The sequence below is a fragment of the Gallus gallus genome, chromosome 1 (genome assembly GCF_016699485.2).
Source record: "Gallus gallus isolate bGalGal1 chromosome 1, bGalGal1.mat.broiler.GRCg7b, whole genome shotgun sequence".
In the NCBI taxonomy this organism is placed as follows: Eukaryota; Metazoa; Chordata; class Aves; order Galliformes; family Phasianidae; genus Gallus; species Gallus gallus.
In genome coordinates this window covers 35,703,078-35,720,724 of record NC_052532.1, presented here as the reverse complement: position 1 = coordinate 35,720,724, position 17,647 = coordinate 35,703,078, and the positions used below count along the sequence as shown (strand labels likewise).

The following is a 17,647-nucleotide window of genomic DNA, read 5'->3' as shown; positions in this document are numbered from 1 at the left end:
GAGGGACCTTTGGTCCCAATACTGATCGCAATTACACATGCGCAAAAAATGCGGCAATAAAAATTACTTATCTTGTCTCTGTACTTTCAGACGGGTGATGCAATTACAATTCCTGGTGAAAGACCAACAGTCCCGCTGGCTGCAGGAGCAGCTCCGCCATATGCACTATCCCACCGGAGCAGCTGAGTGCCAGGATAGCCAACGGCTCTAAGGACAGTTTCATCTTGCAGCGCAGGTTATGGAGAAGACTTACATTATTGTAATGAATTTAAACTACAGATTAGTCTGTTTGTCCCAGGTAAGCCTATGGGAAAGCTGAAAATTCAACTAGGGTGCTCAAAGCTAACAGCAAAACTCATTTCACTCCATCCCAGTTGGTCTTTGCACACCGAAGTTCGCCCCTGTTCTGTCATCCATAACAAACAGAAGAAAAACAACTCAGACATTTTGAGTGGAGATCTGTAAGAGGCCTTTGGTTAAGAACAAAAGCTCCAATGGAGTCAAGAAATGTGGAAGGTGGCCATTCTCTAAAGCAGCTGCATTCACCAGGCATGTAACCGCAGCCCCGGACACTGATAGTGTCACAGGTTTCTCATGATAGGCAGTTCATATTAAAAAATATATATAATAATAATTTTGGGAAATGGACTTAAAGACAGAAGCAAGCCCAGTATTTACAAGATGTCAATGTAATCAAGCCAAACAGCCATTACCACTTGTGGTATATCTTTGTAGTTCTTATACATGAAGATAGTCTCTGCATAATAAAGTTTAGATACCTTTTGTCTTGGCACTATTACGTAGAAAAAAATATCTTTGCTTTAATGAGCAACACTTGTAAAGGATTACTAAGTCAGAATAGCAGCAGCTATGAGCTATAATTTAACTACTGTTTGCTAATCCCGGAAACAGTTTGCTTTCATTAGGTAAACCAAGGATTAACAATCCTTTAGGAAACATTTATGAGCTTAACATAACAGCAATAAATACTATTTGTTTTCTTAGAGTAAAACCAGACTGCCTTAGCTCAACTGAAATAAGAAATAACTTTCCTCTAGCAGCTGCAGTGAGAACTCTTCCAGGTTTCTGTAGCAGAAACTTTATCTGCCACTGCTTTATCAGTACCCGTGATCGATAAACGGCTGCCACGACCAAGACTCCAGAGTTTTTTTCTAGAAGGTCTTTTACATAGCAAATATCCCTGTATCAGGTTCACATGGGAAGGTTTTGGTAGCTGGGGCCTACAGGGTGTACTCTGTGAGCAGAGCTCTGGCCACAGCAGGGCCGTGTTGGAGCAGCCAGAGCTGCTCTGATCAGATCACAGCCCCCATTCCCCTGCTGTGCTCGAAGAGAGGAAGAAGGTAGAAGAGGTGGATGGGAGGAAGGTGGCTTTAGTTTGCTTTTAGCTCTCATTGCCCTACTCTGTTTCAGTATGCAAAAAAAATCACATTAACCTCCCTTACGTCAAATCTGATTTGCCCACTAGGGTAACTGGTGAGCTACGTCCCTGCCCACATCTCAACTAACAAGCTTTTCTCCATCCTATTTTCTCTCCCCATCCTTCTGAGGAGGGGGAACAAGAGCACCACAGCGCTGCTGAGCCAGTGTGAAACCACCACAATACCATACATGTACAACTGTACTCCACGTATCCTAATGAATTTTCTGCCTTCAGCTTACACTATACCTGGGGAAAAACGACTACCAAAAGCAGCACCTGAACAAAGACCGTATCTTCCTTATAAAGCCATGATCCCTTCTCAGGTTGTCTTTGGAGCAAGCTGTGTGTGTGAAAAAGCCACTAACATTACATGCAAACTACAATCAACATGTTAAAAAAAAAAATCATGTAATAGATACTTTGCAGCTGTAAGGACAGCTGTTGGAAAGGGATGTATAAAACAATGGAAACAAAATTGCAAAACAAAAGTAGACAGATTCACATAAAGGTGTTAAAGCCAAAAAGAAAAAAGTAAAAGAAAAAAGTTTTTAGCAGTCACACAGGACTTAGGATAGATTTCTAACCAAAGAAAGACCCAGAGTGATCAAGGTTATCTTGTTTTTCCTTGATGTCTGAAAAACACTCCTCTTTAAAGAGAAAGCCAGATTTATTATGCTGTTGACAGCATAAATGTTTGCAGTATACAGTTCTCTTATATTAGCTGGAAATGAAAATAAAGGAATGAAGCATTTCAAAGAATATCAAGACCGTCTAAATGTTAACTGGATTGGCATACACACACAGAGTGGATGCATACATACATCTTAACACTACACCACGTCAGGCATTCGTTCCCTCACCACTAAACCATCTTGGTTTCACTTTGAAACTGCTTACTTTCTCAGGCAGGTTCACATCACTCTGCTTCACAAAGAACAGACAACAGATGCTGCTTCAGACCAACGTTTATTTAATCAGAAGTCTTGTTTTTAAATGTAAATTACAATCACTAATACACCTGCAAGTGCTTACCACATTTGTTCAACTAGGTATTATATGGACACGTATACAGCATAGGTCAGTTTAAAACAATCACAGTACTTCTTAGTGCAATCTGCCAAAGGAGAAAGATCTTGGACCCCACTTTGTGGAAATAAATATCAAGTGACAAAAAAAGATTCAGCAATTTTAGAGTTATGTATCTTACATGAAGTTCATGCATGCCCAAGAGTAAAAAGATTTAGAGCTCTTCCTTGTAATAGCCAAGTTTTGCTAGTGACATCTCTCTTCTCAGCTGCATAACTTCCCAGAACATCTGATCCACTGAAAAAGACAGAAATATCACCAGATGCAATTAATTAGGTTTTTATTTGAACTGAAATAGGCACTCTGCCGCCCTGTACATCAGTTTAAGGAAACTTCAGAATTAACAAACTCTCTGGTTTGTTGCTTTCTAGTGAAATCAGAATTAAGCTGGGTGAGCTCTTCGTGCTTGGTTTTGGAAAAAAAAAATAAATAGTTTGAGAATTCTAGAGGACAGCCATAGTAAAAGACACTAAATTTTAATTTTTAAATATTGATGTTTTTATTTGACTTGGGAAAAGAAATGCATCAGTGCTCCTCAGCTTCAATTAATTAGTTTCTTAATTTAATTGTTCTGCTCACTGACTCATTTTCTGTATAAAAGACTGCAAAAAGAAAGTAGAATTTGTTGGATAAGTAAAAACTGAAGGCCATTTAGTTTTATTCTTTTACCTAGACAGGAAATTTTAGCTAAATTAATTGTTTAAATACAATCAAATGACCATGATTTTTTCTTTTAGAGTGATAATAGTAAATGAAGAAATGAAGAACAATTCTGACATGCAGTGTGCTTTTCAAATTCAGAATTAAATAACGTAGACGTGCAGTGTTTACACAGCCATCTTTTATATGGACTTATGGAAACCAAATTGCACGCACGCTTAAGCAAATTTCTGATTTACTGCCAAGATAAGAGTTCAAATAAGCAGCTGTTGGATACGCTGTTCTGACAGGAACAAAGCAGCCAGGTAACTGTGGGGAGGAAAAATAGCAACAGAAGTAAAATCACCTTTCGCTTTTGCTGAGGGGTGGGAGAGTACAATGAAAAAAAAAATCATGCCTTACACTCGCTAATGCATTCGTACATAGAGCCCTCATCAAGGAATCTTGCAATGTCACATGTGAAGATTAAATGCTTGTTTTTCAGCTGCATTCAAATAAAATTACAGTCTGCTTTAATGTTTTGGGGTTTGTTTTTTTTTAATCAGTTCTCCCTGCACAACAATCTGACAAAGAAAGGCTGCCTGAACTTTCAGTGCATGAAGTGAGAAAAGATGTGTCTGTGCATTAAAGGAATGAAGAATGGCCTAGGTCAAACCAACTTAAGATTTTTTGGGGTCTCTAATCAATGTAGAATTCTTCTTTTCTAAAATGACATTGCTGGTTATTCCATGTGTTAGAATAAAAAAATAATAAAACGGAACTTGTTTTCAGGCTTTAACAACAACAAAACAATGGAACTGGAAGGCTAAAATGATCTGAAGAGATCATCAATATTTCCACACTTTGCCAGAGTTTTTTTTTTAAATGCTGTGTAGAAAATTATCGTAACTCCTCTCATCAAAGAATTTGTCTTGAATTTTCATATGAAGGTTTTTTAAGATGGACTGAAAAGCACCATTTCTTTATTATTTTACTGGAAATTCACCAAAGTCTCACAATCACAACTACTATCATCTGCAAGTTTTAGGCACATTCGCTGTACACATTTTTTCTTCGCCTCCCCCAAAGACAGGCTGAGGGAGCTGGCCTGGAGAAGAGAAAGCTGGAGGGTGACCTCATTACAGCTTTCCAGTACCTAAAGGGGGTCTACAAAGAGGAGGAGAGTCAACTCTTTACAAGGGTAGATATTGGCAGGACAAAGGGAAATGGTTTTTTAAGTTAAGGGAGGGAAGACATAGGTTGGATATCAGGGGGAAATTCCTTACAGAGAGAGTGGTGAGGTGCTGGCACAGGCTGCCCAGAGAAGCTGTGGATGCTCCGCCCCTGGAAGTGTTCAAGGACAAGGTTGGATGGGGCCCTGGGCAGCCTGGTCTAGTACCAGATCTGGAGGTTGGTGGCCGTGCATGCTGCAGAGGGTTTGAAGCTTGATGGTCCTTGAGGTCCCTTCCAACCCAAGCATTCTATGATTCATATACCCAAAATGCAATTTGTTACTCACCATCTTGCTGCTTCAGCAATCCTTGCTGGATATATCGAATATATGTAAAGAAGTTGCACACAGAAGTTATCTAAACCCATATAAAATAATGGTGGTTAATATCATTCTGTATGATGGTAGAAAAAAAAACACTACTTAAAATGAAATTGTGGTAAATCTGCTTACCCTGTAACGACAAAAAGGAGAAATGTAGTAGTAACTGCTTGAATCTCCTAATTTGATTCTATGCTTGCATGACTTGCTTTGTCCACTTAGAGCACATTTCCTACAAAACATGAAGTTTGCATAATTTAATAAACAAATCTGACATTAATGTCTAACACCTGCGTGTGTTTAGAGTGTTAATGTAATTACTTCCTATTTGCATAGGTACTCAAATCTCTGCCTTAATGTAATAATTGCAGCTCACAAAGTGGTGCCATCAACTACTCTAGCTTGACAAGGACAGATTTTGTTCCAACACTAGCACATCATGATATATTCCCAAATTTGTATCTTTTATCAGCATTGGTCAGGTTTCACATTCACGGCTTCAAGCCTGACAAATCTGGAACAGCAGGAATTCTTTAACTCTTGATATGTGGAATAAGCTTTGTATTTATGCCCAAACTGAAATCACATTTTTACATTCAGAGTATAAAAGAACTTGAGGCGAAGGAAAACAGGTTACCTGTAATAATACCTTCCACTACCATTACAAAAAGTGATGGCAAAATTATTACATTTACTTTTTCTGGTGTATTGCAAATATATCATACATGAACAAAGAAAGGTCAGTAGTCAGAAATTCTTCAATTCCAAATAACTCTTCCAGCATTCTTTAGGACAAAAGTTTTACATCTCTCCTGAAGAGGAAGCTGTCTAAAATACTATCTTAATAAATGTAAACACAGCAAGAATTTGATTTGGAATTTCTGTATCACAGCATCCCAGATGAACTGGCTTGCCAGGTATGTACTGTTTCACTGATTTGAAAATCTTCTGGATCTCCTCCCTTCCATCTTTATCTCACAAAATTAGGGAGTCTTAAGAAGCAGCCACCTTTCAAAAGTGAAAGAAAAATTACTAAGCTCACACAGTGAGCTACAAGCCCCTTTAATAGTCTGCAGCTGGTCTACTGAACCACGTAAAACAGGAGAAAACTGAAGAGTGTGTATGATTTTCCACAGTAATTTATGAGGACTAACATTGATCCAAGAAATTCTACAGTAGCTGAAGCAGGCCGATCACAAATGCAGTCAAGCCTTTGGGAACAGACAGATTTTTAATGCCAAGAAAAAAAGCCCTCTTTCTCCTTCCAGCAACAGATTTACCTTCTATACAGTGTTGCATCACACCAGGTTAAATGCTGGAATGACAGCTATTAGTAATGACTCAGTTCTGCACTGTACAGCACACATGCAGCTTAGTGCTTTGTTCCCCATGGGGACAATCACTTGAATCCTGGGGGGGAAACCCAGCTGTATTTCATTACTACACACCACCACTGGCACCATTCAGTAACTTTTATATGTCAAAAACCTTTCTTTACTACATCACAGCTCCCTGACCTCCACTCCTTGTTTGTTGTTGGGTTATTACCCACTAGTTTATGCATCCGTTCTTCCTGTCCCCCAGGCAATTGGACAATAAAATAATTCCTTTAGGAGCATTATTCCAGTTACTGTTATTATTTATTTATGCTGTTTGTCTGTATTACATTACCTATTAAAGGACATGGTTTCAATAAAAAAACAGTGATTTTCACTGCATAAAAACAGAAAATGCAAAACTGCTACTCTGATTAAGTGAAAAGTGAAACAGCTGCTTCCCATCCAGTGCCAGTAATATTTAAGGCAAAGCACATCTGCTGTCAAATTAAGCCTACATACTGCATATTCCTTACCTATTACTTAACCACAAGCAATCATACAGAAGTTTTTGTCACCTCATGACAATTGCAAAAGAGAGGAAAGAGTAAATCTTGACTTTCAATATGACTAATGTAACTAAATTACAGTTTCTGCACAGGCATCTCAAAATGTTAATTTCTATCCATCCAACTACTTAAGGATTACATTGGAGTATGCAATACAGCTTCCTTAGAGAGAAAGCAAAAACTTCTTTTGACGTGTTAGATGTATATTCTCTGCCAGTCAAAACTGATGAGGAAAAATGAGAATTGAAAAACAGCAGGAATGAGGGAAAAAAACAACATAAGTTGATCCTGATATACACGTTTTGATTCAAGTTTTCTATCAGAAAACTGAGCTCTAGAAAAAAAAATATTACAGAGAAATATTAACTCTGCTGGACATCTTTTAGACAAGAAGTCAAGACTTCCTATAGGTTTGGAAGGCTCGGGACTGTGATAATGGCCTTACTTGCTTAATCATGACATACACTAAAGTACACTACAAATTCCTCCCTCTTCACATTCAGAGCCCCAGTGCCTCAGGCAAGTCCCTCTCACTTTAACATCTACATCAGTACCCAACATATAAGTCTTGCTTCAGATTCCTCTAGGACCATTCCAAACTTTCTAAAGCAATCATCTTGCCATTCAACCACATTTCCTTCTTTATGTTCAAACTCACCCTCACCTTTACTCCCTCTTCATTACATTCCTTCTGCTCACATTCAGAGGGTTTACTTTACATATCTCCTCTCAAATACTTCAGCTGCCTTTGTCAGTATGCTCTGTACGTCTTAAGTTTCTTATGCCACAAATAACTCTGGTTGTCTAACATTGATCCCGCACTACTTCTATACCCTTTTTTCAGTGCTTTCCAAGTGACAGCCCCTAGTTCAGAAGTCTCTGCTTTAAGAATCAGACTGACCTTCTCCAAGGAAGAGAATGCTACTTTTACAGTCAAAGAATCATAAGCAGCTCTCCCAGAAAGGGAATTATCTTAAAAAAGGTTAACATAAAACAAACCTTTAACATCTGCATTGTTAGTTGCTTACTTCCCCCACAAAATTTTGCAGTAGAAATCCTGAAGTCTGATAATTTAATAAATATTTACAAGTTTAACATTTACGAATTTCAGTGAGGTGATCAGTTGATAACTGTATTCTCAATCCCAGAGTTATCTCAAATGAGTCCAGATTTCCCGTCTGTTAGCTTAACATACTTTGGTCCCCCACATTCAACTGCAGAAGCTTTCACAAATCGAACAGGTTGCAAGCCAACAGGTTCAATGCTCAGAGTGTTGTTTTCAACAGCTTCCAGAACAGCTGAGGCCAACTGCAAGAGAAATGTAGAAAGCAGTTAAAAACAGCCCCGTGTGATCCACTGCCTCAAAGCAGTGACACATTTCTGTCTCTGTTAAGTTAGGAACACTGAAGAAGTCAACTAACCAAACACAAATTCAATTACAAATAGGATTTTGCTTGCTTCATACACAAGAGGCCTCATTCCTAGGCTTCAGTTTAAATTCTGCCCTCCAAATAACCTTCCCCCCTCCCCTCAGGCAAGACGACTTGCCTTTACAGCAGGGAATGTACGGTTAGCATGCTAACCATCTATTCAGTTACTCCTCATACACCCAAGCAGCACATACATTCGCACAGTGTTTTTGCCAGATACTGGACATGGCACAAAGTTTGTGTATTTAAAAAATTGCTCTAATTTTATTGTGTTCTGCAGGGAAAAAAAAGCCAGCAGGCAACTTCTGTAACTTGTAAAGCAAAGTAAATATTAGCCTATTTTTCAGCCAAAGATTACTTTAGAAAGACATTCAAACTTGTAAGATTGAACAATATATAAAAGAGACAACAGGTTACTGTGACTTCAGAACACTGTGTTGTGAAAATATCACCTTCATAAAGAAGTGCAACTTCCCTCGGGCTTTTTATGTTAATTCTTTATGAACACACTAGAAATATGCTCATTTTGCTTGACTGAACTCAACAGTTGCCCAAGATTAGTGTTTAAGTATGGACAAGTAATAGTCATCACTTGAGTTAAAATAAGGTGCAATTTATTTTATTTGTTTAATAATTCTTTGTCCATGTTCCCTTGCTACTAATATAAATATTTTTCTGCTGTACTTTGAGCATTTCAAAATTAGAATGTTACTTCAAAAGCACTTCATACAATATATTCTTTCCAAATACTATTTGCTAAAAGCAAAACAGAAGACTACACACATACACAACAGGCTACAAAGAGCTGAAGTATTACTTCAACTATTTAGATAACTGCATTTTCAATTATTCAAAAACATAATATGTGTCATTTATTAACTACACAGCAGTATACTGATATTCAAAGGAAAGCATGTCACTGTGCACAGCATTTGCAAACATTAACTGATACAACTGACCTGTGCTAGAAGCCTTATTCTCTCCTTAAGAGGAAATACAAATACAGTAACCATATTGCCATTGAAGTGGAACAAAACTAAGTTGCTCGGAAGGACAACAGGATGGCCTACTTACACACAGTGCAGAAGTAATTTAAATTCCCATAGTAAGTGAGCAAACATCTTAGTGGGAGAGTTTCATACAATGCTCTACACCAATCATAATGAACTAGCATACAATTAACTACAAGATCTCTCATACTTATTGCCAGCAGGTAACAGCAAGTGAAGAATATGGGAAAACTGCACACACCATGTGAAAATAAGAGACAAATTTGAGGAAAATATACCACCTTTTATATGTGATTTACTTAATTTCATTGAAAAAAAAAATCAAGTCAGAGCTTTAAAATCTGTTACTCTGAATAAAGATATTCAATACTGTCTCCCCTTCCCCTGGAGATAGATACTGCAGCTGTAGCCTACAAATATTGCTTAAGAACAAAGACTAGGTACTGAAGCTGCAGCTGGAACCAGTTCCTTAGTATTCCCAGCATAACTAAAACACCATTACTTCCTCTGTACCAGGAAAGGAAGAGGAAATGGAAAAATCACACGAAGAAAAAAAGCCACAGTTTCATCTGAAACCGTATTTTCAATCTGTCCATGATAAATCACTTCAAATCCCAAAGTCTCATTCTTGCAACACAAACCTCTCTTCAAGAAGACACCCAGATTGTGCTTTCCACCGGCTCTGGTTAATGAGAGAAAATAGGTCCACAAAATTAGGTATGTTGGTCTGTACTGCTGCTCCCTGTGCAAACAAGGGACAGTGACAGGATACTGTTTCTACTACATGGGACCTTTGACTTAGGGGAAAACCCATCAATCCTTCCTACGAACACTTATTTGGATAGGTAGCATTAACACAGAAAGGTGTAGACAGCCTCCACCTAAGAAAGCCACACCTAAAATAGCAAACAGAGAAGAAAAACGGATCACTTCAATACTCCAGACTAAACTTGGGTATCTCACTGTAAACTCTCATACTCAAATGAAACAAAAATTTACATATGAATTTCAAACATTAAGATAGTCTACTGGTTCCATGTAACATATTTAAATAAAAAGCAACAGTGACAACACAGAGTACATACCTCACTTTTTGAGAAGGTTAAACATGGAAAAATATCTTCCCGATAGATTTTGTCCAAGAATGGGCATGTTCTGTCCATTGTAGGTTCATCCTTCCATGATCTGAATTCATTGTACAACGATAGGTCAGCCTAAAACACACAAAGATTCACAAATTTTAAATACTGTAATTATCACACTAGCATTGACCATCTACAAGTATCCACAGGTAAACAATGATCATTAAAACTCAGTTTTCTACCACACTGTGAAAGAATACTATTATCTCCCAGCAACAAACACCTTCCTCAATTCACTTTCCCAAGATGTGTGGTAGCACCTTGATTTACCCAAATTGGCTTTGAGACTGTTGACACAGACTTCAGCACCTTTTCCATCCAACTGGCTGTTAAATCCCATTCATGTATTATAATAGGCCTGTATTCCCAAAACCTAAAAGCTATATGAAGGAAAAGACACTGCAGACCAAACAGAGGCCAGGAAGGTTAGGGGCATCAAAGATACCACGCAACAAAAGGAAGAAAATGTCACGTAGAAAAAGTGCCTCTAGAAATGGCAGGCTGTCATGGAGAATAAAGAAAAAAACACTAAATGCGCAGTCAAAGCACAGAAGACAAACAAAAAGGTTACTGAAGTGGAAAAATGAGAAGCGGATCGTAATGCTGCTCCCTCTTGTGGGCTTCTTAGGTTGCTGCTCCACTCCAGAGTACAAAGAGACAAACAGAATGCAAAAACAGAGAACAAAAAGGAAAAGCAGTATCCTGGAAGAAAACATTTTCAAGAAAACACTAGACACCATCAACAAATACTAACACTGCTTTCATAATATGCACCTCTATAAAGCAAATGTGACTTGAAAGTCTTGAAATATCAGAAGCAAATAATATAGACGAGAGCGTGAAAAAGTGAAGATGTATGCTAAGAGCTGAAATTGTTTTTTAATCCATTTAAAAAACAACACTGCTTTGAACCAGCCTCTTTCAGTCTTTTATTCTTTACCACCCTTTCTCTGAGCTCCCAGCACTTAACCATTCTTTCACATGTTTCAGGGAGGTTTTTTGTGTTTTTTTTTCCCCCTCCTCGTCCCTTCTTGAAAAAGAACCTACAAAAATTAGACAGGCAAATTTGTTTTCCATTAGAACTACTTGTCTTGCACTCAGGTACAATCAGGAACAACCATCTTAATTAAGCCAGTCCATAACTGTTCTGGTTGCTAAGCCACCAACCTCACTTCACAAATGAAACTCAATAGGTGTAACTTGCTCCCTGAATAAACATTTCCCATACCTTAAAACCCACTTCAGGTTTGGCTTTAAAATAAATACAACCAGGAGACATCAGCAGAAAAAAAAGAGTTATTTTAGAATCATACAGCACAAATCAAGAAGTCACCATGCATTTCTTAGTAACTACCGATTATTTTCTACATCTAACGAAACTTCACCCAAATATACAGTTTATAAAAAAAGCTGTCTTGAAAAAATTGCTCAGTAAATACAGCTTGATCCTCCTTCTTTCCAGCCTACAGAGTGCTATGTGTATATCTGCTCTATGTCTTTACTTGCACTTTCACTAGATCCAAGTTTTGATTACCTGAAACAGAGAAACACTTCAGCTTCTGGGAAAATAAAATAAACAAATCTACTGATGCATTTAGTATTTACACTGGGTATAGATGTTCAGCTTATCTAAATCCTGTTCATATATTCTAAATTAATTAGATACATCCACTTATCCTTGAGGTTACTCACGCACACTATGAAATAGCTGTCTGGGATGTTGGTACTGTTGGGATGGATTATATCCTCTATGCCAACCACTTTCTCTCCATAGGAAATTGAAACAAAACCAGTTTTTCCCCTCTTCATGCCCTTGCCCAACATTTAACAACTTTATTTAGTCAAATCCTCAGTGTGATGCTAACAAAGTAGTTAGGTTCCATACCAGTTCTCCCCCTTTTGTTGTATCTTTCTGAAGAGCAACAAAATCAATTTTAATGAGGAATATATCCTGAATACCACTGAAAGTAAGTAAACAGGATCTTGGGTTGTCGGATTTTATTTTATCACAGGAAACATAACTATACCTTCTCTAGATCTTTAATGAAAAGCCAGATAGTATAAATGCACTTAATGATGACTGGCAAAACAAAGTATAAAAATGACCACTGTGAATCATATTACAGATCCAATTAGCTCATCACTCTCCCTTAATGACCCGCAGTGACTGAGGGCTGCCTGCAGAACAGCATGAGAAGTACAGCAATGTGCATTCATTATATACCCTCCTAAATTCTAGCAAACTGTTATTAAAGAAGCTTCCTGATCCAGAAATCATATATACTTGTATGTACCTCAATGGGCTTTTCCACTACAACTTCGTATACACTGTTTTTTGTCCTGATGTCACTTTGTGACAGTTAGTTATTAAATTTAGTTATATATTGACTAAAAATGATTTTCCTTCTAGCTTCCAGAGCCTTCTCATTACAGGAAATAATTACTACTTCTTCACCATTCATCTTCCCCATGTCACTTGAGATTGTATACGTTTTTGTCCTGCTTTCAGAAAGTCTCAACATAAAGAGTACTAGTCTCCCTACATAGAAAGACTCGTATAGCTTTGATCATCCATCACATTTATTTGCATTTTCACTGTTTTATTTCAGAGATGGAGGTATCACAGCTGTGTGCAGAACAGGATGCATATATTTACTTCACGTTTATAATACAGTATCAGGCTTTTTGTTTCCATTTATTCCCTTTCTAACAACTGCTAACACTCTGCAGCTCTTTGACTATCACTGAACACTGACACGGCACCTGAAGAGAATCATCCACAAGCACACTACATTTTTTTCTTCATCATGTGGCCTATTCTAAGTCCAGAAACTGCATATACCTGCTAGAGCTTCATTTTATTCTCCAGATACATCACTTCTCATTTATTTATTTTGAAGTTCACCTGCAGTTCCACTACTCATTCACCATCAGCAGATTCAGCCCTCTCACAACTCTCAGATTACTTTCACCAAGCTGCTGCCTCAGTATTTCCCCATTCTCAGTGGCATAAGGAGATAAACCCAAGGCCCTCCAAGGACTCCAGTGGTAACTCTCTCTTATTCTCTAATAACTCACGATTGATACAGTTTTCCCCCCACTCTGTTTCATCCACCATTGGTTTATAAAATGGCTCTCTCTCTCTTTTCCTGTGGCAGCTGGTGATGTATTTGGCAAAAAAAAAAAAAAAGCCACTAGGAGTTGCCATTCAGTTATACTATTGAGTTTTGTTATTACTTTTCCTTCCTTTGCTTTTAATTCCTACCTTTACATTAGTAATTCCAATATTTCAATTTTTATCTCATCCTGCCTTAAAGATTTAACGGTAAACACAACTGAAAAATCAACAACTACTGGTACATAAGAAAAATTATTTCATTAATGAAAAATCTCTACAACCATCACTACTATAAGATTTAGTATACATTAGATTTACCGTGAAGAAAAACAAAACAATTAAACTGGCTCATCAGCAACAGAAGACAATGCTCGTACTTTTACCTCTTTGCAGTCTTTTACAATTGGCTGCATCATAGTAAGGTCCTGATGACTTCCACCCATAGCACTACTTGTACTCTTGTTTCTTGCATGCCCTTTCTTAAAAGGAGTTTTTCCACCTGACTGAAACTCCTTAGTTGGAGATGTCGGCGAAGTAGACAGTACAAGTGTTTTCAGTGCTGCTACTTCAGCCTGAAGGACATCAATCTTGAAAACAAAAATATGAAGTCATTAACAAACAAAAATATTGTACTTGTAGACTGATGTCAAATCATTTCACGACATTTCCAGTAACCTCTGTTCAAATCAAGACTTCACTTCCCAGCAGTGCTAACACAGATCTCTTTGTTACTGCAATGGTAACTGGTTTCTTGCACACCTTGCTAGTTATCTAATGTGATTCTGAAACAGACTGCATCCATTTGTGTTAGCTAAGAACACATCAAGGCAACACAGAACAAGTCAATTCATATTTTAATAATGTACACAGATCTTTCCATCATTCACATCTCAGCTGTAGGACCACATAAAAAGACTAAACAAGCAAGTTGGAAAAAAACTCACCTTTCCCTGCGCTTCTTTTAACTGTTTTTCTGCTGCAGCTTGTTTGACATTAGCTTCTTTAACCATTTTGTGTGCTTCCTGTAAAAAATGTTTAGCTGGAGTAAATGTTTCACACCAATTTACAAGTTTAAAAAAAAACTAAGGAGCTGCATCATACCTTTGCTTTACTGAGATTACTTGTAAATAAGCTGTGCAACAATCTGCTGAATCTAAATAGTTACAAACCAAAAAAATAGCTGCAAATGTATCATCTGGACTCCTCACTGCACCAGCAAGTTCTTTCTCCTTGGTCCAGAGCCCAGATACAGAAATTCAACAACTCCACCCACTCACAACCAACCCCCTCCCCTCCCCAGCAAAAACAATACCTGCCATGAATGCCAGCCTCTGGTCACACTTCAGCAGCTGACCATTGAAGTTCCTCGACCCCCAAGAGAAAGACTCAACCAGTAACAACAAAAGCAACAAGGGCACAGTAACACATTCAGAAGAATTTCTCTCTCCTTCTAGCCAGAATAACCAGTTTTACTCAAATGCATGAAGAAACTGGTCAAACAACTCAAGTCTGAAGTTTCACCATTAATAAAAACATAAAGTAAAGGATTAAAACTAATTTATGGATTAATTAACATTTCTCAAGTAGAGCAGAAAATGCACTAGAAACCAATCTGAGTAAACGAGCAGGACTAAGCTAATAACAAAGCATAAAAGGACTGAGATTTTTTTCAATTTTTTTTTTTTTCCCAAAACATCATTTTACATCAGACTTTTAAGCCTTTTGTCTGGGTAACTTGTTTGTTTTGGCTCTGATCCAGCAATTTGCACCCGTGATCCAACTTTTGTTCTTATTTGGTACTTACTTGAAGGCAATAAAAAAGGAAAGATCAGGGCCACCAACAAAATTACCTGAGGTAGGACCCTTCTCATATCTGTAAAGCGCCTAGCACATATCTGGACACTATATAAATAAAACAAAAAAGTTCATACACAGTGATACCAAAAGATCTGGCTGCCACTGGCAAACAACACAGCTGTATAGTATAGGTCTGTAAAATTCTCTTAAGTAACATACACATGCAGGAATGAGAACATACACATTTATACAATGTGTACAAATACATTTAACATTGACCATGCAGTTTCTGTTTAGTGATGCATCTTGGAAAGCAAAGCATGTTATGTGTGGAAAAACGTAACATATATAACCAACTGTGTAAAACAAGTCTTGATCTTCAAATGAGATGCATTAACATCATTAACACCAGTCCACCACACTGACTTAGGCAGCGTCTTACACGGTCACTGAAATTAGTGGGATTCAGAATAGAATGTGAATCCAAGGACTGTAGATCCCACTGTCAAAGTGAAGAAACCTCAGCACTGTATTTTACTAGAGACTCTTGGTGAAATCATATCACAAAAGAGAATTTAAGCAACGTGCCCACAACAGCTGGGAGTCCTGAATAATTAAAACCCATTAAATAATCATTACTAATGTGTTATATTTCATGTGTAGCTTTCACAAATTGATTAACTGTTTTAAGTTAAATGGATAACGTAATTTTTATTCCTCTGCAGTTAAAATGCCTGCCCTGCACTTTCCTCCCCCCAGTATACACGAATATTTATGCTAAAAAATAGCCTTCCAGTGTTCCATTTAGACTGGTTAATATTTATAACGCTTAGTATTTTTAGTAGCTTTGCACTACTGGGATGATGAAATAAATTGCTCTGCCAATCCACAGAGCGGTTTGCAATTCCATTTATGAACGCCAATACTTTCCAGGTTTTGACAGCACTTTTGTGGCATTACAACATCAACAATGTTGTTTCTAAATCATGCTTGATGTTTTACCTCTGTGCATATGCTGAAAACCAAGACCTTCAATTTGGTAAGCAGAAAGTGTAACTGATTTATGAGATTTATGCCAACAGGTATGCCGCCAGACATTCCACGAGAAAATGGTAACTAATCTTGTTTCAAGTGTGGATTTCAGATTTTTGTTTGTTTAATGCAAGCTCACAATTTTTGATGGCATCACTGCCATTTTCTCGAAAGAGAAGATCCCACTTAAAGTTCAAGGCTCTTCACTTTGCAACCGGGTGCCACCCTGGTGCATTACTCAGCTTGTCTTCAAACTTGTGGGTGTAACATGCTGCCAGACCCAAAATTCAAAAGCTGAAAGCATGGCTAAAGTTCTATACTGTGTTCTACCCTCCATTAATCTGGAACTATGCTATTTTGTATTTAATCACCATGACAACCCCAAATTTAGCTCTTATCTAAATAGCCTCGTTGTCAGACAGAAGCTGCATCAAAATAGTTATGCCAAAAAAATAAGCCTAAATGCTTTCAAGCTTTCTGATACATTTTCCTTATTTTCTTCATTTTGTGCCAAGGCAAACTGACAAGCTCAACAAAGTCTCTCGTCTAATTGAAAAGTCTACTACTTGCTCTTAAGTTCTCTACCACCACACCCAGGTCTTTAGAACAGAAATCCCTTTATAAGCTTATTGCAGAAAAATTGCATGAAAAACACTGATTCTATATAAAACATCTGGCTCAGCTTCCTTTAAGTATATCACATCGAAGACTCCAACAAACCTCAAACAGACTAGCTGTAAGTTCTTCCAATTCCTGTCCAAGTTGATCTCGCACTTTAGAAAGCCTTTCACATTCTTCATCTTTTAACTTCAGCTCCTATGGAAAATTAAAAGTTATTTATTCTGACTTAGAGAAGTAATTTGGCCTCTTAAAGCTAACACCACAGAGAAGGGGGGAAAAAAGGAAAAAAAAAAGAGGAAAACAAAATCTTTGCTAAGCAAAGCCTTTCAACATATTCATCTTAAAACTAGAAGCAGTTAAATTAATGCCGTACATACATAGCTATTTCTTCCTGCTATACAGCAATGTCTACAGTATCTCTAACCTAAACATCAGCATTTCCAAAAATCTAAGAAAAAAATAAAAAAGCAGCTTTTCTTTTCCCAAAAGTATAGAAGACTTAAATATAGGACAGAATATCAGTTCTATTTACCTATTCCTTAACAGATACTTAATAAGTACTTGATTTTATTGGGTGTGGGAGTTTGTTTTTGTTGTTGTGCTGGGTTGGTTTTTGTTTGTTTGTTTATTTTTCAAAATATCTTCATCTGAAGATGATTCCCAATTCCCCTACAATCTTCAAACATGATGGAAATAGCAACTCCCTTGTAGGTCTCCCTGTAACTAACACAATTACAAAGTCACACTGTAATTATATCGTTACTCTCATTAATGCAGATTCATAAATCAAATGGAAGGAGCTTATGAAATTCAAACTATGTTATTCGTCTCTGATATCACTTGAATGAAAAGGGCCTGACCATGTATCAATTTCAAAGTAAGATCTTAGCACAG

At 37.4% G+C, this 17,647-nt stretch overlaps 1 protein-coding gene across 8 annotated transcripts in view; it reads right to left on the bottom strand.

The window, feature by feature from the left end:
- Positions 1-2,388: 2,388 nt before the first annotated feature.
- Positions 2,389-17,647, bottom strand: part of RAB3IP (RAB3A interacting protein) — a 29,362-nt gene continuing 14,103 nt past the window's right edge. For 6 of the 8 annotated variants that reach the window (XM_416092.8, XM_046912423.1, XM_046912425.1 and 3 more), the window contains 8 exons: positions 16,853-16,948; positions 14,248-14,325; positions 13,687-13,890; positions 10,129-10,257; positions 7,799-7,911; positions 4,851-4,950; positions 4,686-4,755; positions 2,389-2,764 (listed from right to left, as the gene is read on the bottom strand). In XM_416092.8, the coding sequence (XP_416092.5) occupies positions 2,682-2,764; positions 4,686-4,755; positions 4,851-4,950; positions 7,799-7,911; positions 10,129-10,257; positions 13,687-13,890; positions 14,248-14,325; positions 16,853-16,948 (873 nt within the window). In that variant the 3' untranslated portion in view covers positions 2,389-2,681. The remainder of the gene's footprint in view (positions 2,765-4,685; positions 4,756-4,850; positions 4,951-7,798; positions 7,912-10,128; positions 10,258-13,686; positions 13,891-14,247; positions 14,326-16,852; positions 16,949-17,647) is intronic. The other 2 variants (XM_015282909.4, XM_046912431.1) reach the window with 1 other exon arrangement.